Source organism: Monodon monoceros, unplaced genomic scaffold (genome assembly GCF_005190385.1).
Source record: "Monodon monoceros isolate NGI ecotype Baffin Bay Population unplaced genomic scaffold, NGI_Narwhal_1 Super_Scaffold_4, whole genome shotgun sequence".
In the NCBI taxonomy this organism is placed as follows: Eukaryota; Metazoa; Chordata; class Mammalia; order Artiodactyla; family Monodontidae; genus Monodon; species Monodon monoceros.
In genome coordinates, this window is record NW_021703781.1 from 74,905,709 (window position 1) to 74,932,013 (window position 26,305).

Sequence of the window (26,305 nt, forward strand, 5' to 3'; positions counted from 1 at the left end):
TGCAAGGCTACGTCCATGGGAGGGCTGGAGGAGGGGGCACGGCCGGGCACCGTCCTGTCAGCTTCCCGCGTCACTGCCCCCCAGCCCCGCTCCTCGCCCGCGGGAGCAGTTTGGTCCCTTCACAGACTTGCTGCCAGTCTGCGGCTTTTCCAGCATCCACAGAGCCAACTTCTTCGCCCTCCCTCTCCTCAGCCCCACGGGCCTGCGGACTCCCAGCTGCCGGGCCTTCCAAAGGGCAGCCTCTTCCCGGGCGGGAGCAGCTGCCGGCCGTAGCCGCCTCCGTGATACCCGGCGTTCATGCCTCGGCTTCTCGGTTCTTCAGGAACCTGGTCAACAACCGTCCACAGCGACCTCTCTGGACACACGGGCTGGTTTCTGGCCCCGCCAGGAAGGCCCTGGCTAACCCAGGCAGCCGGCCCCACTCTCCACGCACGGGCTCTGTCAAGGGAACCGCTGCGGCACGGCCACCACCCTCTCCACCAAGATGAAACCGCGTTACAGGCCCCTGCGCTGTTTCAGGGAAGGCTCTGGGCCTGGTGGCCTCAGTGCCATATTATGATGTGAGCTCACTGCTACTGCTCACAAATGAAGCTTCTGGTGGTTGCCTTATATTTTAGAACCAACCATTTCTTTTGTTCTCCAAGACAGAAAAAAAAGCCACCCCTCGCCCTCCCCCAAAGGAATTATCCAAGAGTTCTACTTCGCCCAACTTTCAAAGGAGGCCTTGTTAATCTTCCCGCCATAAATAGGCAATTAACACCCACTCCGAGTCCAGTCAAACCAAGTTCCTGCCGGCTTGGGGACGTGGCAAAGGGCTGGCTGGCCCTCCTGCATGGCATTTGCTTTCTTTAGTTCTCGACTGTGGCCTGAAGCTGCAAGAAAAAGGCCAGGAATTCAGGACGGCTGATTCCGCAAAAGTTTTACAGATAAATGGCTCAAGTCAACGGGGATTCTATGTCGATGCCACGCCTGGGACAACGGAGGACTATGTTACAAAAGGCAACACGGGCATAATTTCACCCTGTGCGGGTCCCCACGAAAGCCAGCGGCCTGTACAGGATAAAAGCACAGGTAGGCGGCAGGCGCGTCACCTCAGGCCCGGCTCATAATTAGTCACACGTCCGTTCTCAGCGACCCCGCTCCGTGCTTCCCTGTCTCCGGCCCTCCCAGGGGCAGACCCACAGGCTCACCGAGGGCTTGGAGCTCCTTCCGGGGAGGCGTTATCCCACCAGCCCCAGTAAGGACGCAGGGATAAGACAGGGAGTGCTGAAATCCTTCCGGGTTTCTCTCAAGCGGCCCCTTGCCCTGCATCCTTCCAGGCTGGGCTGAGGTCACTGCGCTCTGTTAGTGGATTCACAAAGGCCACTGCAGGCCCCTCATTTTCCAGAGACTCTGCCTCAGCTGATGTAAACAGACCCGATGCGGCACAGCTTCGACGCGACCCAGTGTGACAAGCCTTCAGAGCTGTGAGGGCATCCTCCTGCGGCCCTGAGCTGCCCCGCATTCTCCAGCCAAGTCCAGAATAGGGGACCCAGTTTCAAGTGGACAAGGACGGAGAAGCTTCAGCAAAGGAGTCGGAGGCTTGGAGGCAGGCGTGACGAGAAAGGGTAGGAATCGGTTTCCTCAGGGTGGGAAAGGGCAGCCTGGGCTGGCAAAGCACTGATACATAAGGGTTTGGGGGCGGGATGGTCTCAAGGACACTTGTGGAAACAAAACGAATCATGGTGATCAGCTATACTTCTGTTCTACTGAGAACAGATCATGAAGAAATACAGCCAAAGTGAGGGCTGCAGGTGAGATAACAAAAGGGACTTACGATCAGCAAACTCTAAACACGATAGCTTAAAGACAGTTATCTCTGGGGATTAGGGTGACTGATTCTCGGCCCAGTGAGGTCTGTGACTTGGAAGCTAATGACAAGATCAACGCCCTGGCTGGGCCTGTTGGTCGCGCCTCCAGAACATTTCAGCCCCTAACCGGAATCAGCGTGGCCCCTGCCCTGGTCTAGCCCACGGTCCTATCTGCCAACAGCTCCCTGCCTCCCCCACCCCTCAGTCCACGCTGCTCCCCGCAGCCAGGAGCGTGAGGGCGCGGCTGTCACTCCCCTGCTTAAAACTCTCGGACGCTTCCCCCTGCGCTCAGAATAAAAGACAAACATCTTCGGAGGACCTACAGAGAAGGCCCTGCACTCGGGTCCCCTGCCCCCACCATCCGCTCTGCTCCAGCCACACGGGGTTCCTCCCAGCCCCCTCCGGACTCCGACCTTGGCGCACACACTCGTGCAAGCCCCCGTAGCCACCCCACCTGCACTCTTCCAGGGCCGCCTCAGGGCTTATTTCCATGGTCACACGATTCTAAGGCACTGTGAGAACACTCTGGAAGCCTGGCCTCTTTTAAATGCTACCGGGGACCACAGATGCCCAATGCACACAGCAGGTGGACAGGGCACTGACAGCCACACCGAGTTCCTGGCCATTCACTCTGCTGCCCAACACAAGACTTCAGCAGGGACGCGGAACCACCATGCGTGGGGACTTGCCTTGGAAACATCCAACACAACACAGTAGACGTTTTCCAGACGTTCCGCACAAAGCAGGGCCGGAGATGTCCTCAGATGTGCCTCCCACAGGCCCACAGGCTGTGGGCTCCTGGGGCAGGGCGTCCGCCTCCTGCCTCCATGTCTGGCACGGGAGAGCAGGGCCTAGCCAGTCGAGGGTGCCCCAAGCTCATGCGGGGAGCTGGAGGGGCTCCCACCTGGGCACCTGGGTTATGAAGCAGAGGCCCCATCCAGAAAGCCCTGGGCACCCCCAGAGCTCTGTTGCCTCAAGCACCCTTCGGCTCAGAGAGGCTCTCAATTAAAGCATGGAAAATCACCAAGTGGCGTTAAAAGCTGCCTCCCTGGCATGTCCCCAGTTGAACTCCTTCTATTTTTCTTTTCCCCAGGAGATCAAAGCTATTGTGTCAACACTCGGCCCTGATCCGAGTGACCTTAAGCAGATTGCTTATGCAACCTGGTGGCTGTGCCTGGGACACAAGGAAGGATCCAGGGGTCTGAATAGGGGTTTCCTCAAATTATGAGACCCCCATCAGGGGTTCTGTGGTGTTTCTGAGAGGAAGGAAGGACTAGAGAGAGCTGAAACTATTCTCCCGCCCCGGTCCTGCCCTGCTCCACGGCTGCAGGATCACGACGCCCCTGTGCCAGAAGCAGCAAGCCCAGCGGGCCGCTGGAGCCCATGAGACAGGCCGCAGGGTGCGGCTCTGACGTGAAAGCATCATCCCTGGCTGGATGCACGCCACGTGAGTCCTGCCCACACCCATGAGAAACAGGAACTGTCATTCCCATTTTACAGACAAGAACATGGAGGCTTACAGAGGGTGACCTGCCCAAGGGCACACAGCTCAAAACAGTAGCAGAGTGGGGAACTGAGACCCACCTGACACCGGAGCTCACACTTTCTCCTCTACGCCGCCCTCTGTGTCCCGCGAGTGCCAGCTACCTGGAAGGGGCACCTGGGGGCAGATCACAGCACAGGAGGAGCACTGAACCCGGTCCTCCCAGCCTCCTCAGGAGCCGCGTGGCTTTGCGCACGTCACCAACTGTCCCGGACTCTCGAGTGAGGGGTGAACAAGAGCAGAGGTGGCAGATCACTTAGCAGCGGCTGCCAAGGTCACGGAGGGGAAGATTCTAGACTTCCTCTGAGTTCAACCAGAAGGACCACCGCAACTGACCAGCAATGTCTGTCAAGAGCATGGAAGGAGCTGCCACCCTTGGCATCCACTGCTCTGATGGCCTGGGTCTTAAAGGCTCTCTTCCTTTGTTCAAGCCCATCCTGTTTCCTCACAGGAAGAACCATTCCCATGTGCCCACAGTGGTTCTGCCTTTACTTTTATTTAGCATTTATGTCATCCCAGTTGGAATCCCAGGGCTTTCCATGACTATTCCTCCAAGAGCTTAACACCCATCTGCATTCTGTGCTGTGAAGGGCGACCCACCTCTCAACTCCTCTGCTTGCTGTCAGCACAGTTCCCCAGGCCAGCAGGAAGGATGCTAAGGGTGCAAAGGGGCAGGAAACTGGAGCCAGTGAGGTGGCCGGCCGCTGGCAGAGGGGACAGAAGGCCACAGAGGCTCAGGCAAGCCAGGCCTGAGCCCAGGACTCCGCCAAGAGAAAGCACAGCTGGCCTGCAGCTGCCAGGGTGTGAGGGCCACCCCTCGTTACAGGCAGGCCCCGCCAGCACACAGGCCAGAGCGGGCCTCTCCCAGGGACGACCCTGCCAGCAGAGAGGCACGAGTTACCGATGAGTGTCACCCTTCAGAGCCCACGCGGCCCTGGCCAACCTCCTCTCCTGGACTCGTCCGCAGGACCACGGCTCTCAGCGTAGTTTCTACCTCATGCTTCTTTCCTACCCCAAACTGCCCCCGGCCAGCTTTCACCGGCCCCTCCAACATCTGCTAACACAACAGTTGCTGCCTGTTCTGAGGCCTGCTCTGGGAGCTTCGGGGGCTCAGTGTGTGGGCAGCTGCAATCAATCAAACCTCTGTTCCAGCATCCTGACCCCTCCTCACAAACGTCTCCCTTCTGTTGGAAGCACTGCTGAGAAATACAATTTGTTGCTCTTTCAAGCTGACCAGCTTGGAGTTAAAAATACAGCAGGGCCTATGACACCCCGGGCATGGCGTTCAGCGGGTAATCCTTGACTGTCGCTTTTTTGCTGAAATCTTTGCTCACACACATGCGATCCATGTCTAAACGGCCACGCACAGCCCGGGTCTCACTGGGAGTCAACCAATGCTTGGTGGTCAAACCAGGTCTCAAAGAAGCAGTAATAAATAATGTCAGCACAAGTCCCGCTAATAAACAACTCACAGGCTCAGGCTGGGCCCTGCCCTCAATGGCACACACTGTCATTTTGCAAAGAGGAGGCTGCAGCTTCACACAGAACACCAGGCAGAAGGCGCCTCAACAGACCACGCGAGGAAAGCTGCGTGCGGAGGTCAGCAGGACCGGCCCTGGCACGCACGAGGCAAGACTGACCCCCGGGCCACCTCTGAGCATCTGGCTCTGTGGAACGAGTGGCTGCAGTCACGGTTACAGGGAGGGAGGGCCTTTCGGGGCCAGGTCCTTGCGCCATCCCTCCCCGAGGGGGCCTCCTCTCTACAGTCGCCCTCCCTCACTCAGGACCCGGCTCCCTGCCTGAGAGCCGGGCACTCAGGCTTTAAGAAGCGAAGACAATCTGAACGCAGTTCTCATCAACCCCCTCCCCCACTGCTGCGAAGGACAAGAGCCACCGCTGCTGCCAGCTGGGAGCTGTGCCCGGAGACCTGGCTGGGAGGACAGGGCACCTGCAGGGGCGTCGGGTGGGCTCCTGGGGTCCCTTCCATCCTGGTACCACGGGTGACAGACATGAGACAAGAACGCTCACACATGCCAGCCTCCTCTGGCAGGTGGCGATTCTGATTCTCTCCCCATTTCACAACCCCCAGCTCCAAAACATGGAGTTTACCGCAGGCTGCGCAGGGCTGCAGGGCAGGCCTCCTTCCCATTTTCAAAAGAGAAGGATGAGGCAAGAAGAGGAACCAGCAAGAAGAAATAAGTGGCAAGGACAGAGAAGGGAGGGTAAAATCAGAAGGAAGGAGACGTCAGATAAAGAAAAGGGGAGTCTTCAGAACGTCACCCTCCAGGCCCAGTTCTGCCTCTGGAGATGCCCAGAACAAGCCCACGCCTTCCCTCCCAAGCCCTGCCGTCACAACCACCAGTATCTGTCAGCGCTCCCTGGGCCCACATGCAGGTGATGTGTGTGTAGATAAAGACTCACACGTGTATCAAAAGATATCGCAGATACACACATTTATACACAGACATCCATACATAGCTACACACATACATACATGTGCACACACACTGACACATTTACACAGCATACACACACACACGCACACATGCGCACATATGTGACTTCCCCTATTCCTCCCAACAGTCCTATGTTGGTGGTGGCGGCAGTGCCGGTATTATCTGCTGCACAGAGATGTTAAGCAATTTGCCCAGGGCTGCCAGCCTCCTGCCCCATCTCTGAGGCCTTCTGACTTGTCAATGCCCCGCCCCCCCCCAAGTGAGGACCTAAAGGTGAACACCGTGTTCCGGAAGGGTCTGTTTCCTCAGAAGGGGCTGGGAGGGACACAGCCCAAGGTCACATCTACCTCTCAAGGCCTCAGCTTCTAGCTCAGAGCCCGTACCTCAGAGCGGTGCCCACCCCAGGGCCTCCCTGTGTGCACGAGGACCTCAGGGCGTTTGGCCTCTCCTGCCCGCCTGACTCTCCCGGGGTCCCTCCCTGGCCCCTTTTCTGTGGCAGCCTGGAGAGGCTCTGGCTACCATCCTTGCTCTGGGCACTGCTGGTGCTCACACAGACCCCAGGGAGGTCCCAGCCCCGGTCAGCGCCTCTGGTGGCCGGGGTTTATCAGAGCTGCCCGTTGCTCCAAAGGTCTGACCGCAATGCACTCACTCTGTACCTTCAGCCCGAGTCTCTCACGCACCTGGGCCCAGAGCCCACGCACACAGGGGCTCCTTGACAATGATGCTCACGCGGAACCCCTCCCGCCAGGGAGGCAAACGTATAAAGCAAGATCAAAAGACCCACGAGACAGAGTCTGCGATCCGGCTGCAGGAAAGGGTAGCAGGACACAGAGAGCAGCGCTGACCCTCGGCACAAGCCGGCCTTCCCACGGTCGTGCAGACCCGCTCGCCTCCCGGCAGCTACAGATGTGGGTAAGAGCACGCGGAGGCCAGGGTGTGGGGGCAGTAAGTCCTGCACCAACCACTGCCTGGCTGCGAGCAGGTTCCCCCCCCCCCCCCCCCCCCCCCCCCCCCCCACCCCTGCACCCTCCTGCCCAGCAACAACACCACTCACAGGGCGCCGGCTGCAGGGCCCTACATGCTCCAGGCTGCATCCAGGGCTCTTCAAATGCATAGAGGTGGCCCTAGGCCTGGCTTTCAAGGCTCCGGGAGGAGGAAGGCCCACCTCCCGAGGCCATGAATCACCTGGTGGGGGAGCCCAAGCAGGCGGCGCCCCAGGGGAAGAGGGCTGGCTGGGTCTAGAGGCTTGGTGGGGGGCGGCTCAGGGCCCATCCATCCCCAGGGCTCTGGCCGCAGCCCCTCGGCCCACACGCTTCCCAGGGGCCCCTTCTCTGCTTTCCCGGGACCCTGCCCTCTCCAGGCCTTGGCTGGGGAAAGACAGGCAGAATGAGGGCAGACTCCTCAGGACCTTGGAGGGCTGCGTGGAGCCAGTGAAGCAGTCCATACATCTGGGCACAGTCCCACGGGGCAAAATAGCTTCAAATGGTTTCTACCCAAGTGAGGACGGGAAATGTCTCCAGTGATGCCAGTGGTGGTATTCCAACCTGTGGCTAGTAAAATACAATTACACCTGCACGTTGTTTTTATTACCTATCTAGCTTATTAGCTAATAAAATAAGCTCGGCATTGAAAATTTAACTGAAGCCATTTATCGTACCCACAACTCAGGGCTCTGGGTTTCCTTCAGCAGTCACCCAAATCTGTTACCTTTCCAGCCTTTTTGCCTATTTACATTTCTCCAGGAAGGAAAATTCCACCTGCCTGTCCAACTTGAATGAATGTGTTCGATCGTTGTCTAGCTTGGACACCCCTGGAGAGGCACTGGGAGGAAGGGAAACTGACCACGAGGGCAGGGCCTGGGCTCTTGGACAAAGGTGACCAGAAAGGCTGGACTCAGGGGTCAGGTGGGTGGTCTAGACCAGAGATACCTGCACCTCTTCTTTTGGGGGGAACCTCTGGGCTTGGAGGGAGAGCTAGAGGAGAAGGAAACGCCATAAACAGAAGCTGTATTTTCATTCTGAAATGAAAGGAGGCCCGGCTGAAAAAGCAGCACTGGCCACTGAAGGAAGGCAGTGGTGCCCGCCTGGGAAGGGGTGGACACGACGAGCCTGCCTGCACAGACGTGGCCGTACGCTCACGAGCGAGGCCAACCTCTCAGCGTCAAGCTAGTCCCCACTCCCTCAAGCCCAGCCGTGACAGATGCTCACATAACAAGACTAGAAAAGATAATGCTCAAACCGTGGCTCTGAGCACCCGAGGAACCCCTGGACACAGAAGCTAGAGCGCCGCGTTCTACCTACCACATCCATCTGTCCTCGAGTGGACAGGTGGTCACAAGGACCAACCCTGCTCCCTGGGCCTCACTGTCACGCTCTGATCCTTGGGACTCCGCAGTGAGAACCAAACGCAGGCAGCCCTCAGGCTTGGAGACTGTCCTGATGATGGCGTATTAACTCCAAGTTCATCTCATTCAAACCCACACCCAAGACCGGTGCTAGCGCGAGGCAGGGCTCCGAGACTCGGAGGATAAAGCACAAGCGACGGGGTGTGTGGCCAGAGGCCTCGCCTACAGCGAACAGCAGGGATGATGACACAGGTGGCACAGAGCAGAGTGATCACAATTTCTGGATGGTCTCACACTGTTGGCAGTTTCATCAAAAGAATAAGTGCCTCCCCCCATTTCTCGTTCTTTAAAACTAACACCCACGGCCCTGATCTCAGGATCAACATGATCTGAGTGACCCTGAATCCCGGCCTGTGCCAGCAGTTCCGACGGCGGCTGCAGGGATGGGCCCCTGGGAGAGGCTCCAGAGAAGTGCCAGGAGGGGGACCACCAGTGTCTGGTGACGCTGGACTGCCCGATGCCCTGCCTCTCGCCATCTGTCTGCTCCTGTACCGCTAGCACGTGTGCAGAGGGAAAGAGCATTTCTGATTTTAAATGGAAAGAAATAGATGTTTTAAAAACAAAAAAAGGGGGGGGCTTGATTTCATCTTTCACTGTATAGAATTTTTAAAATGAGGAAATTAACCCACTTCCTGGGCATTTCTGACACTGGCACCCTGCAGTTGCCCGGGACGGGCCAGGAGCCGTGGAGGCTCCGATGAGCACCTGGGTGCTTCTGCAGCATCTTCCAGCACCTTCTGGGGCTCTTACCTGCGCCATCTTGGCCAGGTCCAGGGAGGGCCTCTGCTCCTGCGCCTCCTCGGGGCGACGCCGCTTAACGCCGACCTTCTTGTCGTTAAGGACACACGGCTGGGAGCGGCTGCGGGAGAGCCCACTGGAGCGTCTGGCCAGCTCCGGCGTCGAGGCAGGGGTGCTGCTGGCTGAAGGGGGACAGTACTCCGCAAAGGAGAACTGCTCGTGCGAGCAGGAGAGGGACCGCTGCATGTCCAGTCGGGCCCCGCCCACGGGGCTCGGGTCGGGGCCCCAGATGTCGCCTGCCTGTCTGCAGGTGGCCGAGCCCGGCGCCCCCTGGCAGGGCTGACCGCCAAATCGGTGGTGAAGTCCCGCCTGGTCGTAGGGCGAGGAGAGCACGTTGGCGCGGGACGGGAGGCTGAAGCTGGAGCTCCTCTGCATGGTGCTGAAGCCGTTGGAGTAGCGCTGGACGCTGCCCCCGCTGTAACAGCGCCTCTTTTCAACAGGAGTCCAGACTTTGGACCCCAAGGGCCTCCACGATGTTCGGCAGCTGGACATCTCGTCGGAGAAGGACAGCGACCGGCACTGGCGCTTGCTGGGGGGCGCCGAGGGGTTCCCGTTGTGGTCACTGAGGCTGAGGTCTTTGATCAGGTTGGTGACCGCGCAGGCAGTCGCGGCCTCCCGGTGCCACAGAGCGCTGTCCTGACACTTGTCGGGCAGGCACTCCCAGATGCTGGCGCTCGGCTGGTCGATCTGGAGAGGGCACTTCCTGTCCAGGTCTCGCCATCTGTCATTTTCTGGTTTGTAAATGACAAAGAGAAACAGGATTTGAGAAGGCCTTCGCGCCAGCCCTCTGTCTCCTCACCAAGAACCCGTCTTAAACAGGATGTTAGAGCCAGAAAGGCCCTTAAAAGCCATCCAGTCCAACCTCGCTTTACAGATGAGAAACTGAGGCTCAGAGAGGGGACATGAGTCCCACGGTGCTGAGTCAGAAGCAGGGCAAGGTCTAGGATCCAGGCAGCCCCCAGGACTCCTGAGACGGTTTCCTTTCCAACATACCGTACTGCCTCCCAGGGAAGTCCAAAGCACTACTGTTCACCCCAAAGGCTTCTCATTTTCTAGAAGGGAAACTGACTTGCCTCACCCCTGCCCTGGCCGGCAGCAGAGTGGGGGCAACGTGTCTGTTACGTCCCATCTTAGGGCTCTGCTGCTCTGGGGATGGGACTCGACGCCCTGGCGGGAAGACCACAACCAAAGATGAGTCTATCAGAACTTCAGAGGGGCTGGAGGTGCTGCCAGGTTAGTGCATCTGAATTCCACCTTCAAAATACTTGCCGACAATAGAAACTGGGTATTTCACGGATTTACATCCCCTCCACCAAAATGTTCCACAACCAACATTAGCTGCCAATCACTGAGGACTCTCCTTGTGTTCACTCGCTCTCTGGCTGAAATCGAGGACAAAGTGGCTAAAATCTATAGAAGTCAGTCTCGGGCTGCAGAGACGTAAGGGTACAATTTCAACTTACACATTCGGGTCTCTCCATGAATGCATGGATAAACAAGCTAACCCTGCTAGGAAATTCGGACCTTTGCACTTGAACCCTTACTTTAGAGAAATATTCAAGAACTATTTGTTATTTTTCTACTATGGAAACAGGCACTGTGCGGAGAATTTTAGGAGAACAAACTTGACACAGTTCTTGTATTCAAGTTCACAATACAAAAGCGAAGTTAAGAAATACGCTGTCAAACATGCTACCATGTTTCTATGTTTTTCTAATCTACACATATTTACAAACTGTGCAAATTGTGAATATGGAGAAAAGTATGACCGAGTCAGTCAGTAGAAGGAGAGAAGTAAAATCTGAAATGACCTTCAGTAGCTATTTCACACACCCTGATTCTCAGCACTGCAATCAGTTCCCGCACGCATCCACCGTGGGTGGTGTAACCCGGCACAGTGCCCTGCACGACTACCACGGCTGCCCAGATGGGGAGACCCAGGCTTGGGGGGGGGTGTTGAGTAAGTGGCCCCGAGCCACACACCTAACAAGTAACGAGATGCAAGCCCAGGCTGACCCAACCCAAAGCCCTTTGCTCTTTTCGCTACACTGCAGCACTGAGGGAACCACAAGGCAGTCTGACCTTGGCCCTGCCCTCAAGGAGTTTACTAGTCGTTCAGGATGAGCCATCACTCAGAAAATTGTGACGTCCTTGCTCCAGGCAGCAAGGACTGTAGGACCATCTTCTCTACCAGTGGCCACTTCTCAAAGGGCCCCGAGAGACACACCTGAGGGACTCACTCCATGCTGAGTGCCACAAGCAGCAACTACTGGACAGGTTCAAAGGGAAAGACCAGTGAGGCCCAAAGGGAGCTTCACGAGCCAAAGGAAAAGCCAAATCAGGGCTAAATGTGACGCTCCTTCCTCCAGGGCACCCTGTGCACCCATAAGACGCAGAGCCTGAGGCGCTGGGACCCTGGACAGGGGACATGGCAGGAATCGTCCAGAGGCTGTTCCCACAGGAGGGCCTTAGAAGCTAGAGAGACAGGAGAGAGATCTGCCAAGTTAGGCCAGCTGGGAACAAAGCAGGACTGACGTTAAACGTCCAGTTCATCTCATCCCTGAAATCTGCCCGGGCCCTGATACGCGGCAAGTCTCGATAAGTGTTCCTGTAACTTAATCATTACTAAAAACTGACAAATCGTTACCAAAAATTATCTTTTTGCAAATAGCACTTACGTTGTTCAAAATAGGTCCTCACTACCTACCACTCCTCAAATATTCACCATTCTTTTTGGCCACACCGTGCAGTACGTGGGATCTTAGTTCCCCAACCAGGGATCAAACCCGCGCCCCCTGCAGCGGAACCACAGAATCTTATGCACTGGACCGCCAGGGAAGTCCCTCACCATTCTTTTAAAAGAGTTTCAATTTGACATTTGTCAGCAGTTGAAAGTTCAGTAAACTAATACTAGAGTCAAATTTTTTAAAATACAAACTAACCTTGACTGAGTCACGACCATCTCTGATTTAGAAGAAGAAAAGTTATCCTCAGAAACAAGTGAAGATTTATGTATGACGATGTTCTTCAAAATGATATGAGTGATGATGGCAAAATGGTAAACACACCTAAAACGTCCTACAGTAGGGGGCTGGTTAAATAAAGTACCGAGGAATACCATGGAGCATGAGAAAATCAGTTTCAAAGAATATTAATGATGTGGAAAAATGTTAATGATGCAATACTAAGCATAAAGAAAGGATATAAAACTGTAGAGACAGCGCGGTTCCTATTTAGTGAAATGCCTATGTTACATATATGGGAAGATAAAAGGAAATAAACGAAAATGTTCACGGTTGACTGGCAGAGAGCTAGCTGAGTTTTCTCATTTTTGTCTCCCTGGAGCTTCTACGTTTTCTATAAGGACAAATAACGTGGAGGACCAGGGCCTATGACCCCACCCTCCTCTGGGTTTGCTCCTTTGGTCTTTTAGGAAGTTCCCATCAAGCAACGCTCGCCACCGACTCCCCTTTTGGGACAAGGCATTGAGATGCCACATGGGCCACAAATGTGGTCGATGAGGAAGGAACCAAGGACCCAACCGAGGGCAGTGAGGGCCCCAAGATGGCGCCATAGTGGCCCCAACTTAAGGAGCCTAGAGCCCACTGGAGACGGTCTCTGTCCCAGGCCTTGGGAAACCTGGGAAATTTAAAAGAGATTGGTCCTATCCTCAGAAGATACCACTTTCTGTTCCATTTTTCTTTCACTGCCCTGGAGTTTTCCCCATCTCTAGGGAGATCGTGAGACAAAGGGCAAGTGGGAGCCAGTTAAGCATGAACGTCCTGTCTCTCCAGTGGCTACCTTGTGATCTTGGTGCTTCCTGACTCGGGCCTCCCTACTCCAGTCCCATTTCCTTTCTGCCCCCAGAGAACTTTCTGAGGCCCACACACGTCGTGGGCCCCGTCTACTCGTGGTCTCCCCAGTAGGCCCTGTGCTTCCAGGCACGCCGGACTTCCTGTGACAGCAGAAGTCAGACAAGAGTCAGGGAGAGCCAAGATCATCCTTGAAAACCCCTGAAACAGCCCATAAAGCCCACTCCTCCTGCTTTTGTGTACAAAGCCCTGAAGAGCACATAAAACTGAAGTTTAATCAGTCTACTGCAGGAACGGGCACAGGCGACATCTCTGTGCAGAGGGCTGTGCGTTCGACTTGCTTTGCGGTTTAACTATCAAATCCCCAGTGGGAACTGGGGTTGGATGGCTAACTCTCGCGTGCTCCTACCTGCCTACAGGAACTACCTGTCTCTGTTTTGAAGAGTAAGCCTCTATTGACCTTAATACATAGATGTCTTTGTTGTAGGGAGGAGTAAAAGAGTCAGCTCTCAACTCAATCCACCGGTTAAATGCGGGTACAGCACGACCGACCGCCATGGACCTGCAGCTTCCCCTCCCACGTGAGTTCTTCCACGTTTTCACACCTTTGCAGAGACCTGCACCAGTCTCTTACTTCCCATTGCAGAGTCAACTCAAACATCACCTCCTCTGCAGATACGCCCTCTCATACAAGCCCTTGGGCACCTGCAGCTCTCTGCCTAGACTTTCAATCACGTGGCTCATGTTAACTGAACTTTAATGATCTGTTTACGGGTCTACATCATCTATGGAGCTAGAAGTTCTGGAGCACAGTCCCAGCATGACTCTCCCGTGCCCAGTACACAGCTTGGCACACAGCAGACCTCAGCCGGTGGTGGGTGGAAGAAGGAGGGTATGACAAAGTGCAGATAAAAACTACAGAGCAGACTATGGTGTTCACTTGGTCTCGCTTATCCTCTGTCCCTGGCACAGGTAACCAACCGTTCCTTGGCCAGGCAGGTCCAACCTGGGCTATGCCTTGAACTCCCCACCCCACCCCACCGCGGCCAGGGATGGTTGTGTATGAACTAGCCAGGGCCCTGGCTGGCACCGCAATAGCTAAGATACTTTGAAAACACGAAGCCCTGCCCGATACCGAGCACTGCTACTGTGTGTCAACACCAGCCAGGTGGCCACTTGTTCTGTCTGCGGAGCAGATAATATTTTAATTGTTTCTATCTTTATCGCTTCAAGAAGTACAATATAAGAAAAGTAAAAACCATCGAGGCTATGTTTAGCCCTTGTGTTTTCCCCCTTCGCTCGGGGAACAGAAGGCGATTTGTTGGGTCAGGTCACCAGACAAAAGAAACAGGAATAGAAGCTAATTTTTCATGGCAAACCGCCCTGAGCGTTAGGCCCAACGTCACGGTGTACAAAAGGCCTCGGTTCGGCTCCAAGGAGAGGATACCGGACACCCCCGCCCCTCCATTCAATACCACTTCTGCATAAACAACTATAACTCTTCCAGAGGTGACAATGGCCGTGGACGTGGGGATTCCACTGAGCAGGGCTCACTTGGTGTGGTGGGAAGGGTGTGGACTTGGGTTCGAGCCTCAGCTCTGCAAGTGACTTAATTAATCTCTCAGAGCCTCAGTTTCTTCACCTATAAAACGAGGGGACTGGTGATAACCACCCTGCAGAGCTATTCTGAGAGCTGAACAGTTGCCTCGCACAGGGCCTGCGAGGACGGAACAGGCTCTCGAGACGGCAGCCGTGATTGTGACCACACCGCAGAAGGCTCGGGCAGTGGAGCCTCGGCCCTTCTGCAACCGGGGACCCACCTCTGTGGGGTCTGGTTGGAACGGGAACCTGGACGCTCTGCACGAGGATGTCTCAAAGTGTGGTTGCAGGACCACCTGCAGGGGCATCCTCTGGGCTGTTAAAATGCAGATTCCCAGGCCCAGATTCTGATACACAGAAGCTCTAGGGGTAGAAGCCTGCATTTTAATAAACTCCCCAGGTTATTTTAACACGAAGTTGTTGAGAACCGCTGCTCCGGACTGCAGGCTACACAGGGGCCTGGGTTCTCAAACACCTCTGCGGCAGCCCAGTCAGACCATCCAGACACACCAGGAAGCTTCTGCAGGGCTGACCATCCCAGTCTCCAAAAATCTGCATTTAGAACGTCACTGAACACTGGTGTTCTGGTGTTTGTTTTGCTTGGGGCCAACAACAGAAGGTAGAATTACGGAGAAGGGTGACTCTGCCCTTCAAGTTCCTCAAGGTCCCTTTTCACAGGAGGGGGTGGGGACCCCGAGCTGCACGGCATGTTCTGGATGGAGGGCCAGTGGGAAAGGCCCGAGAGGCCCACCATTCACGTGAAGGGGATAGCGTGAGCCCCCCTCCCGCCGAGACACACCGTGGCCTAGAGCTTCTCAGGGAGGTTCCCGGCACCACGCCTCCAGCAGATGGGACACAGCCCCGGGACACAGGCACCGGCCACTCAGGCTCTCGGCGAGACCCCTGCCTTCAGCCCTCGGGGGCAGCTCCAGTTCCTTCACTTCCCTGCTGAGCTTGCCCTCACAAGGCTGAGGTCGCACACAGGAGCGGCGTAAGCGCACACGGCGCTCCTCCTACGGATGTGGGGCAAACTACGCAAAACACACGAGCCACGTAAGCATCTAGCTCTCTCGCAGATGGCCTGACTAGGTGGCCTCCACGGTGTCTGTCCAAGCTGAGGCGCCACGACCGAGCCGGACACTCCCCGAGGCACAGAGGCCGACGGGCACACACGTGGGGACAGGAGCTCAGATCCCCCAGCCGCATCACAGGCTTTGGTCCTGAAACCACCCCGTGACTAAGGAGAGCAGAAGGCTGCTGCGTGCACAGATCCAGAGCTCAAAGAAAGAAAACACCCGGCCGGAGGAACACAAATAGCATCTGACCTCAGATGTTCTTGTTTCCATTTCTGCCCTTAAACTTGAAGGGAGATTCCCAGGGGCCCAGGTTCTGAGTGGACTACAAGCCTTCTTGCGTTCAAAAGACAGAGGAGATTTACAGCCTTGGATATCTTTATCCTGTGTTTAGAGGCTACCTTATGGTGACATAACCACAGCTGAATGTGGTTTCTAGAAAAGGTTAAACACCTGAAGCACAGATCCGAGGTACAGAAGGTTCTTGCTGCCGCCCAGGCTGGGGCAGCAGGCCTCAGTCAGATCAAGGTCGGCTGACTCATTCCTGGATTTCACACCTGTCTATTGTGCTGACATCAGTCTCCTGCCCTGCCCTGCCCTGCCCTGCCCTGTGGGTTGGGCTGTGCTAACTTGGTCTCAGGGCTGCAAGGACTCTATGCTTGATTTGGGGGTAGAAGTTCAGCAACCCTTTCAAGGGGAAACTCAAGAGAATTGAGGTGTCTCTCTGAAACCAGCTTTATTAAACCGGTCTTATGAAAAGAACACAGGTGGAAAGACATAAAGGGCAATGACATGAGCTATCTGTCAATGGCGGCATCTACTTTTAAATGAACTTTTAGAGGCCCCGGCCCACGGGTGCGCCTCTTTCCCTGTATCACCAGAATGAAGACTCAATTCAGAGCTGTGTCAGAAAGAAAAGGTTCCTGGGCTCTGCCCACCTAAGCTTCAGCCTCTGGTTGTGCCCCCTCACCTGCAATAAATCATAAAATGTCAGCGGCGTTTTGGGCTCAGGGACAACAACAACACAGGCTGCCAAGCTCCTCAGCCAAGGCCTGAGGACAAGGGACAAGGATGGCTGGAGATAACTAACGCTCCACTGGTCCCACCAAGTGGCAGGCTGGCTCAAGGGGCGCTGGGAGATGCCCGAGAGGCTGGTGGGTTCGGAGTGGTTACCGGGGGCCCTGCCGGGTTGGGGTGGCGCATGGCAGCTGCCACTGCTTCTGGGAAGTCTTTGCTCTCACAAAAAGAGGCCCAGTGGGATCCCCAGACAGTACAGAGGTGTAAATAAAACCCCCCAGACTGGCCACTGGGAGCCACTGGGCCTCAGCCTCCCAATCTGTAGGAGGAAGTGCGGACGAGGGCCCTGTGACGGCCCCTTTCAGCTCTGAATGGACCTCCTGCTCCATCCCCGACCTCTAGAAATATGCTGGGAAAAGCTAATGGCAACAAAAACTCTGAAGAGACAGAAAGGCTGGTTTCATCCCTCTCCGTCAGATTCCCACCCCGGCTGTGGGTATGCACAGAGCATGGGATGTGCAGCAAAGCTGGGCGCCGCTATACAGACAGAAAACTGACAGCTGGCAGAAATTTTCAGGAAACTGTCGATAAATTCACATTCACTGTTAATTAACTGACTCCCCACTGGGATCCTTGCTGAAGTTGGGAAAAAGCGTGAGCGCATATCCCAAGCACAATACTCATCCTGTGGGGTGCCGCAGCACTCCGCGTGTGACTGGTGGGGAAACTGAACTTCAAGACAGCATCACGTCTCACCTATGGACACACAGCCAGCAAACAGCGGCCGTGCTCTTGCAGTTGGGCCAGGCTGCCTCCTAACGACCATTTCTGCACGTGGAAGGCAACCTGGCGATGCACCACACTGCGGGTGCCCAAGGCCGGTCCGGCAGCTGCCAGCCCCTGCCCTCTGGGGCCCCTCTCCAGCCCATGTCAGACCAGCACGGGTGAGAAGGCAGCCTGGGAGGCTCCCTTTTCACTGTAAACAGCCATCATGTGCCAACTACACTTTGCACCTACTTCCATTCTGTACATTATTCCAGAAACACTGTCTGAAACCAATAAATGGTGCAAGGGAAAACTGAAAGCACTCTGTATGGACAAACCTTACACTATTTTAGAGATGGAAAGATCACACCCATGACCACAATAATTAAAAATAGTCATTAAAAGTAAGTTTTTAAAAATCATGCATAGGGGCTTCCCCGGTGGCGCAGTGGTTAAGAAACCACCTGCCAATGCAGGGGACACGGGTTCAAGCCCTGGTCCGGGAAGATCCCACATGCCGCGGAGCAACTAAGCCCGTGCGCCACAACTACTGAGCCTGCGCTCTAGAGCCCGCACGCAGCAATGAAGACCTAACGCGGCCAAAAAAAAAATCATGCATATGCACTTCTGTATATGGATATACTAGCCTGTTTTGGTTAATAATCAGTTTCTTATAGGAGACCCTGGTCCAGTGATGATAGGCAGCATGGCCATCTCTGAGAGACGGAAAAAGCCACAGAGACCAGAAATTCTGGCTTTGTTATCACTGTTGTTCATTTTGTTTCAGTCATGTGTGTGTTTGTTCTCGGAAACCTGAAATGCTCAGCCTCTGAATGCTGGCTTTTTCCTGCACGGTGCAATCACATCCCACTTTCAGTGACAAACAGTGGTGGAGTGAAAAGACCAAAAGCTACCAAATCTCGAAGGGATATCTTTTCAACCTGCACAGCTCAACACAGCCAAATGATTTACCCTGTAGAAATTAGTACAGAGGGTGCCCCAGGGAGAAACCCTTTTATGCACAGAGCAGACTTTAACAGCCACGTAATTAAACAAAGAAAATAAGGGCTTATAATAAAAATGCTGCAAACGTGAACCGGAGTGGCACAAGCGGGGCTGCTATGATATTTTTACAATTCCTTTTTATACATCATGTATGATCCTTCTGCTCAAGTTTCCTCTATGTTCTTTGCCTGTGAAGTAATTTACATTAATAAATAATTTATTACCATAACACCTAAAGTAATTACGGGTTTCCGCCCAATTTTCTTTTTTTTTTTTTTTTAGCATCTGAATTGTTTTGTTTTCTGTCCACTGACTTGTATTTACACAACTTTTCCCAGTGGCCTTTCGGATAATTGGTGTCTCATGCACTTTCTCACGTTATTTGATTTCCGGTCTTCTCCTGGCCTGAGCGAGGAGGAAAATGGAATGTGTAGTGTCCAGTGTCCCTGCAACACGGAACTCATTCAAGGGGTGCAATTAGCCAAGGCGAGGGTGGTGAGTGGAGACCCCTCTCACCTCCCCCCCGGCCACTTGCCCTGTTTCACCAAAAGAGATTCAACTAGTACACGGGTGACCCTGGGTTAGCGTGAAGAAGCATCTCCCACGGCAAACGCTGGAGGAGCCGGAGGGAGGGAGCCGCGCGCTGAGGCTGCCCGGACAGCCCCCGCCTTCCCCAGCACTGAAAGGTTCTCTCGGGAGCAGCCAGGGCCCTGTCCACACCCACTAGAAATCACGGCCAGGAATGGGGGCTGGCTCGCCGCTCAGGCCAGCTAACCAGTGGGCGGGCCACACCCACGAAACTGCCACCTGACCAAGGTTTCCTGTGTCAAGAACGCAATAACCGGGCAGACATGGCTCTTCCCCAGAGAAGCTGGTTGCAGAGGAAATTCCAGTTCAGCACAGGTGTGCTGAGGATGGTCTGGGAGGCGAGAAAAGAAACCAAGAGGCACAGCACCGTCTCTGCTAGAAGGGGCCCTGAGGTAACCAGGCTAGGCGGGCAGCCTGATGATGGGCACCCAGCCCCGGCCTGCCGGTGGCCTGGCTCCACTCTGCCCTGCTTCTCTCATCCACACGTCACACTGCCTCTGTCCCCCCACAGCCCCACTTTGGAAAAGAACAAAACCACTTCTTTGTATGAAGTCCCCAAACTTGGGGCAAGGGGCGGGGGCGGGGCGGACAAAGTTGGGGAGGGGCCTGTAATCCAGCTCACAGTAACTGAGCATGAAGTACTTCAAAACAAAACATTGCTGTGAGGGCCGATTATATTAGTAAAGCATTTTATCTCAGTGGGTGCAGAGGAGGCTGAGCTACTTGCAAGGGTGGTTTTTTAAGAGGAAGCAAACAGGCACTCCCTACCCGAATACACTTGCCTGGTTTTTCTTAAGAACATTTATGAAACTCTAAGTCATCCTGGTGTCCAGCTAGGACCCTCGCATGGGGGCTTAGGAGGGAAATGCCCCGAGTCACAGGGCCAAGCTGTCCCCAGCTCTTACAGGAGAATTCCACTGATCAGGGCCAGAACGTGAGTCCTTTTTCTTCAGGAGACAGGCAGGGGGGTTTGGTGATTATAATACTATGATTTTTTTTTTTTTTTTTTTTTTTTTTGGCTGCATTGGGTCTTCATTGCTGTTCACAGGCTTTCTCTAGTTACAGCAAGCAGGGGCTACTCTTCTCTGTGGTACGCGGGCTTCTCATTGCAGTGGCTTCTCTTGTTGCAGAGCATGGGCTCTAGGCGCGTGGACTCAGTAGCTGTGGCTCACGGGCACAGTAGTTGCCACACGTGGGCCCTTGAGTGCACAGGCTTTGGCAGTTGTGGTGCGTGGGCTCAGCAGTTGTGGCGTGCAGGCTCAGTAGTTGTGGCATATGGGCTCAGTAGTTGTGGCTCGCAGGCTCTAGAGTGCAGGCTCAGTAGTTGTGGGGCACGGGCTCAGTTGCTCCGTGGCATGTGGGATCTTCCCCGACCAGGGCTCGAACCCATGTCCCCTGCATTGGCCGGCGGATTCTTAACTACCGCGCCACCAGGGAAGTCCCAGTGCTATGATGTGTTATCTTTGCTGAGCATTGACCATCCCAGGAAGGGCCCAAAACCCTCTGGAAAAGTCTGGCTCGACCCACTGGGTGTCCTCTTCCCTGCTACGGAAAAGCAGGCACAGCTAGGATGAAGTCTCACTGCTACTCAGGTCACAGGGCGAGGCCACACCTCGAGTCCCAGGTTCACTGGGCTGGAGCAGCCACCGGAGCCTCCACGAGCACACAGCCTGGAAGGCCTTGGACCGCTGACTTTCCCGCCTCAGCAAGTGCAGGAAAGGGATGGAGGTGGGAGGGGCTGAGCCGGCACCTCCTGGGTGCCACTGTCTCTTTAAATCCCACAAACACCTGCCACGTACCCAACGAGGAAAGTGAGGCTCAGGCAGACGCGCTACCCGCCTACAGTGCCGAGGGCCCGCTTCAGGCGCGAATCGTGGAAGTCGGCCTAATCCATGGGAATCCACTGCTCCCTGGCCTTCCTCCTCCGCCAGATAGAAACCCCCTTGAGGGCAGGGGCTGATTCGCTCTATCCCCGCCCCAAGCGCCTGACACAGAGTAGGTATTCAATAAATACCTACCAGAACAAGCCACTGAAACGAACTGTGGTGAACTTTTCTAAAAGCCCTGGTAGTGCGTGCTGTCAGGTGGGTCGGGGTCTCCCGAACCAAGAAGGGGCTGAGAACAGAAAGATGAGCATGTGGGAGAGAGAGAAACCGAGGAGAGGGTGGGGATAACTGCGCAGACCCCACAGAGTGGCTGCCCCACTGCCCCTCCACTGCCTGGCAGTGCCCTAGTGCCAGCCAGCAGAGCAGGAGGGGGACAGACCCCACGGAAGGGAAGAGCCCGAGGGCGAGGGGAGCACTGCAAAGCCCTTCCTGAAGAGCCACCCGGCAACAAGAGCCCGGAGGAGCAGCGGCACAGGCCATCCTGGAAACCCCGGCCAGAGACGGGCCCCCCCCCCGCCCCGCCCGCCAGCGAAAAGCAGGCCTCTGGGCTCTGCGGGCTCAGACCAGCTCTGCTGGGAATCTGGGAAAAGGCCTCTCCCCACACGCCTCTGCCTTGGTCCCTGGGCCTGAGCATCTTCCCCCGCAAGGGCGACTCTCACTCACACCCCCTCCCCAAGGAGACCAAGGCGGTCCCTTTGGGCATGGAGGCCCCCTGCAGGAACAGGATTCTCACTTTAGGCCTCAGCCTTCTCCACCTATTGTGTATGGAGCTCACGCTGTGCCAACCTCCTTACAAACGTCTCAGAGTGCTCGAGGCGCACCCACGAGGCAAGTGCTGTCCTAACAGCCATTTTACAGATGAGGAAACTGAGGCTTAGAAAAGGTAAATAGTTCAGAGTGACTATGTGAGTGCCAACACCACCATCACGAACCCACAGGAGCTCCAACTTATTCTGACGCACTTGGAGCAAAGGCCAAGGAAGCCCGACGCACAACACGGCCTTGAAATAAAGACCAACATCTCCACAGTCCAGGTCACTAGTCTGGCCCAATTCAGAGCTGACGTCCTGGCTGGGCTGAGGGGTTGGCGTGCCCAGGAGCCCCTCTCTCCTTCCTGGACACGACAGAGGAAGGCAGCCCAGCCACAGCTCAACTGTGAGTCTGACCAGGAAGCAGGCAATGAGGCAGGCTTCTGGACCACGTGGATGGGTCGCTGAGGGTTTGTCGAAAGCCGTTAACCACCACCGAGGTGTTCAGTCAAGCCCCATGTGGGGACAGGCCTCAGAAGTGTGTCACACGGGTAAACCAAGGCCAGGTGAGCTCCCTGTTTCCACTTCCTCTGGGCGGCAGCACCAAGTGGGCGGCCCAGGGCTCTCCCACAGAGCTGTGGCTCGTGAGTGAGAAGAAAACAATCCTCACCCGCTCCGGGTCCAACTCTACCCACCTCATGAGGCCTCAGTTTCCCCAGATGCGAGTGGGCGCCCCTGCCCGCCCCCCGAAGCAGCTGCAGAGTCCAGGAGGTCCTGCATGTGAGGCGCGTGGCACAGCACCATGCTCACTGTGACACCCCCAGCACCGCCCCCATCACCCACCCATGGGAACTGAGTCTAAAGAAGAAACCGCCGTGCCCAGAGGCAAAGGGCCGAGACAAAAGGCAACGGAGACTTTACACAGTCCTGCGGAGACAAACTTGAAACCCCAAAGAGAGGACCCATCGTGGAAGCCTGGCTTACAGAAACTCATCTGGCGAGGTGTCTCCGCAGGGGGCAGGAGCCCAGGGGAGAGCGCGCAAGGAGAGACTGCCCGATCAACCGGAGCAGAGAGAAATCAATACAGTCAATACAGTCCTCTTTTTGGCCCCCTTATACAAACGGTAATTAACACTCGCGTGGGAACAGGGTACCGAGGCAACCTTTCTGGAAAGCATGTCAGAAATATGAAGCAAGAGCCTTAAAAATGAAAATGTTCCCGCTCTCCAGCCACTCTGCTCCATACCTGGGAACGATCCTAAGGAACAATCCAAACGGCAGAGCGAGATTCAGACACTGAGCCACTGTTAAACAGAAAACAGAACGGTCCTTCTACCCAACTACCAAGAAACAGTTACATCGTTAAATACATTTTGAATCATCCATACAATGCAGTACCATAGCCTCATTAAAATGCATGGAATGGGCAATTGTAGCGCTGCGGGGAAACGGTGGTAATTATTACTAAGCGAAAAAAGCGGAAAAAACATTTTGTAAATAATTTTGTACAATCGTATGTTCGTCATGGACTTGGCTATGTAAAAAATGCAATGGACATAAACTACACCAAAATATTAACAGTAGTTGTAACTGTGTATTGGGGCTGTGAGAGATTTTTATTTTATACGTTACACTATGGTGCATTTTCTGAATTAAAATAAAATGAACATGATTACTTTAATAATCAGACAAACTCTCAGTATCACTGTTGGAGATTAGATTCGTAAACCACACACCAGCGCCCGGCCCCTCAGTCAGCCGCAGCAGCCCCTGCACCACTCGAGCACAGCTGAGACCGGAACAGTTCAAACACACAGAAGAGAGTCCCCACGGCTGCTCCTTGTGCCCGTGTCCCGCAAGTGCTTTTAGCGTCTCACCTGGAGCACTCAGGCCCTGGTGGAAGGGCTAGAGAAGGACTGACCGTTCACAGCCACCTTGGTTACTCACCCATAATTCCACAAGAGAAAAGTGTCGGTCCTTGACTCATCTTCTTTGGCGTGTGCTGAAAACAACCAGAAAAGCTATCACTCTTCAAGTCATAAGAAGCACGTTTGCACATGACCCTGCACTGATCCCTCGCTAAAGGCACAATCAAAGGGGTAACGTCAGATTAGGGAAAGGAGAAAAAAAAAGCATTAAAAGAGACATCTGCCCGTAATTAGGTCTGGGCTCTCTGTCCGGAGCCTTCGGTGAGTTATGGAGTCCATCAAGTTAATGGGCTTTAAAAACACACAAGAGAGACCCGTGACTTCTGACACTAGGGATTTTTCCATGTGAGTGATAGGGAGGAGGGTGCAGAAGGAGCTGTGACGTGAACGGTTCACCCAGCTGAGCTGGAGACAGGCCTCCCCACAACCCAGGCTAGGAGGACAGGGGACCTCTTCCTGTCCATGGTTGACAGGAAGAACCTTGAGTGAAGGGCCACCTCCAGAGCCCTCCCTTCGAGACACAAGGAGGACACCTCTTCCGTCTCTGTGAAGAAGCAACGGGTAAAGCTCAGGAGTGTGGCCCTGGCTCTGCAGGCTGCTGGGCAGCCAGGAGGCCCCCCGAGGCATCCTGACGAACTGAAACAGAAACTCAAAGGTTATGTTTGGCCTCAGCACACAGCTACGGCTTTGGACTCCTCGGCACCGCATTTCCACAGCGGTGTCCCTGTCTACCGTGAACACTGCACATCTGCTCTCTAGCCCCACACCTAGCCTCAGCCGAACACTATGATCACTGGTTGAAAAGCCACTGAGGCCTAGAAGAACCCCAAGCCCAGGCACTTGCCCCACGGCTACACAGTAACCCGAGCGTGGACCATTCCAGGGGTTCCTTGTGCTGGCCGAGGCCCAGGTCAGGAGGCCTGTTCTGACCTCTGATGAGCAAGACACCATCTATGCCCGTCGGGGCCCCGGGAAGAAGGGTCTCACTCATTCCTGCCTTCCTTCCTTCCTCCCTCCACTCATTCAGCAAATATGTACCGGTAATTCGTTACGTGCAGGCTGTGCTGGGGTTGAGCGTGCGATGGTGAAAGAAGCTCTCAGCTCCAGAGGGGTCAGCGGTCACAGAGGGCTCTAGCCTCTGAGAGGAGCCCCAAGCGACAGGGACGTGCAAGGCTACCAGTCCAAGAAGTGGGCAGAGAGCCAGGCCCTGGCTCTTTCAGGCCTGGAAGGAGGACAGGGTGCTGACCAGGAACACCCGGCCCACCCAGATAAGAGGGTAGCCAGTGTCTGGCAGCAGCTGCCCCACCCCTGTCCTCAGCTGCCCGAGTCAGGGACCTTTGCCCTCGGTCAGCAATGTGCTCATCCATCAGGTTATCAAGGGTCCGTCCTGACCAGTCTGGAACACGGAGGTGAAAGACGCCCACCTCAGCCCTAAGGAAGCTCACACGTCACAGATGCCACAGTCACACAAACCCCTGAGCTACAGAGAGTGGGACTGGAGGGAGATGGGCCAGGCCGTGGGTGCTGGGGTGCTGGAGGTCAGGGCTGGCTTCCGGGGGGGCAAACAGAGCTGCTTCTAAAGGACCAGAAGGAACTTAACGGGCCGGGGGGTAAGGTGGGCAGGGCCGCCCTCCTCCAGTCCCCCATCCTGGGTTTAAAACAATCCTTATGTGTTCAGGATAGGTCCCCCTCCTGGAGTCCACCCGGGGAAATATCTGGAAAACGTTACAGACGGCTGCCTCTGCCTCCCTCCCAGCTCACACCAAAGTCACTGAAGGGACAGCAGGTGACAGACACTCAGAGCCCTGCCTCTGGGCAGCGCCACCTGCGGAAGCCAGACAGGCCCCACGGCCCAGAGAAGGTTCGGAGAGAGAGAAGCTGGGCCTGGCTGGTGCCACAGGCTCGGCTGTTCGAGGGAAGCGGCCCCGACGCTGCAGGAGCCCCAGCACAAAGCAGACACCCCCCGGGGAAGCACAGACCCCACCCCTCCCCACCCCACCGCCGCGCCTGGTGGCGAGGGCAGCCACCCAGGCTGGGAGCCCACAGACGCCCAAACCAGGACCGGGCCAGGGCAAGCAGGAGGGCGCGAGGCACAGGGGCCGCGTGTCGCTGCACTGGGGCCACCGAGGAAGGCCTGGGTTTACAGACACGGCGGGAAGCAAACTGACTGCTGATGGTCAGGGGGGCACTGCTCACCAGCCCCTCCTCCCCCCCAAGCCGCCGTGCTCCAGACAGAGGGGCAGCTGGGAGCCCTCCCAGGAATGGGGGCCGGTGAGTGGGCGCCAGAGATGCTGGGAGGGTCTGTGCCCAGGGACAGGAGCCACCGGGCCAGCACGCAGGGCTCCCCCGCCCTCACTCACTCACTCATTCATTCACTTAGCGAGGACCTGTCCGTGTTTGCCGCAGACGCGCTCGCCAGGCTGGAGAACACACGCTCGGAACGACTGCTTCTCACGCCCCACGCCGCCCGGCTCGAGCCTCCGCCGAGGGACCAAACGAACCCCCGACCTGGTCCCCACCCTGCGCCCCGGCCCGTCCTCCATCCTCCATCCTCCACACAGACCCACGGGGACCAGGCCACGTGGCTGCTCTGCTCACAACCCTCCAACCGCTCCCCACGGCAACCGGGAAGAAACCCGGCTGCGCCCCACCCCTCCGCAGCCCACCAGAGCCAAACCTCCGTCCATCCCGGCCTCACTCACGCAGCTCGGGACCGGCCCAGCTCGCTGCCGCCTCAGGGTTTTCGCTCTGTGGCTGGTTCCCATCACGTGGCCTCCCTGGCGGCCTCCCCCCCCATCCCGGCCGAAAGCTGGGGCTTTCTGGGGCTTCATT

The 26,305-nt window shown here is 55.8% G+C and overlaps 1 protein-coding gene across 2 annotated transcripts in view; it reads right to left on the minus strand.

Annotated features, from left to right (window-relative positions):
• The window catches only part of FAM53B (family with sequence similarity 53 member B), a 112,463-nt gene that overhangs the window by 44,948 nt on the left and 41,210 nt on the right, over positions 1-26,305 (minus strand). For both annotated transcript variants that reach the window (XM_029201056.1, XM_029201057.1), the window contains exons 3-4: positions 23,493-23,547; positions 9,004-9,782 (exon numbers count right to left, since the gene is read on the minus strand). In XM_029201056.1, the coding sequence (XP_029056889.1) occupies positions 9,004-9,782; positions 23,493-23,547 (834 nt within the window). The remainder of the gene's footprint in view (positions 1-9,003; positions 9,783-23,492; positions 23,548-26,305) is intronic.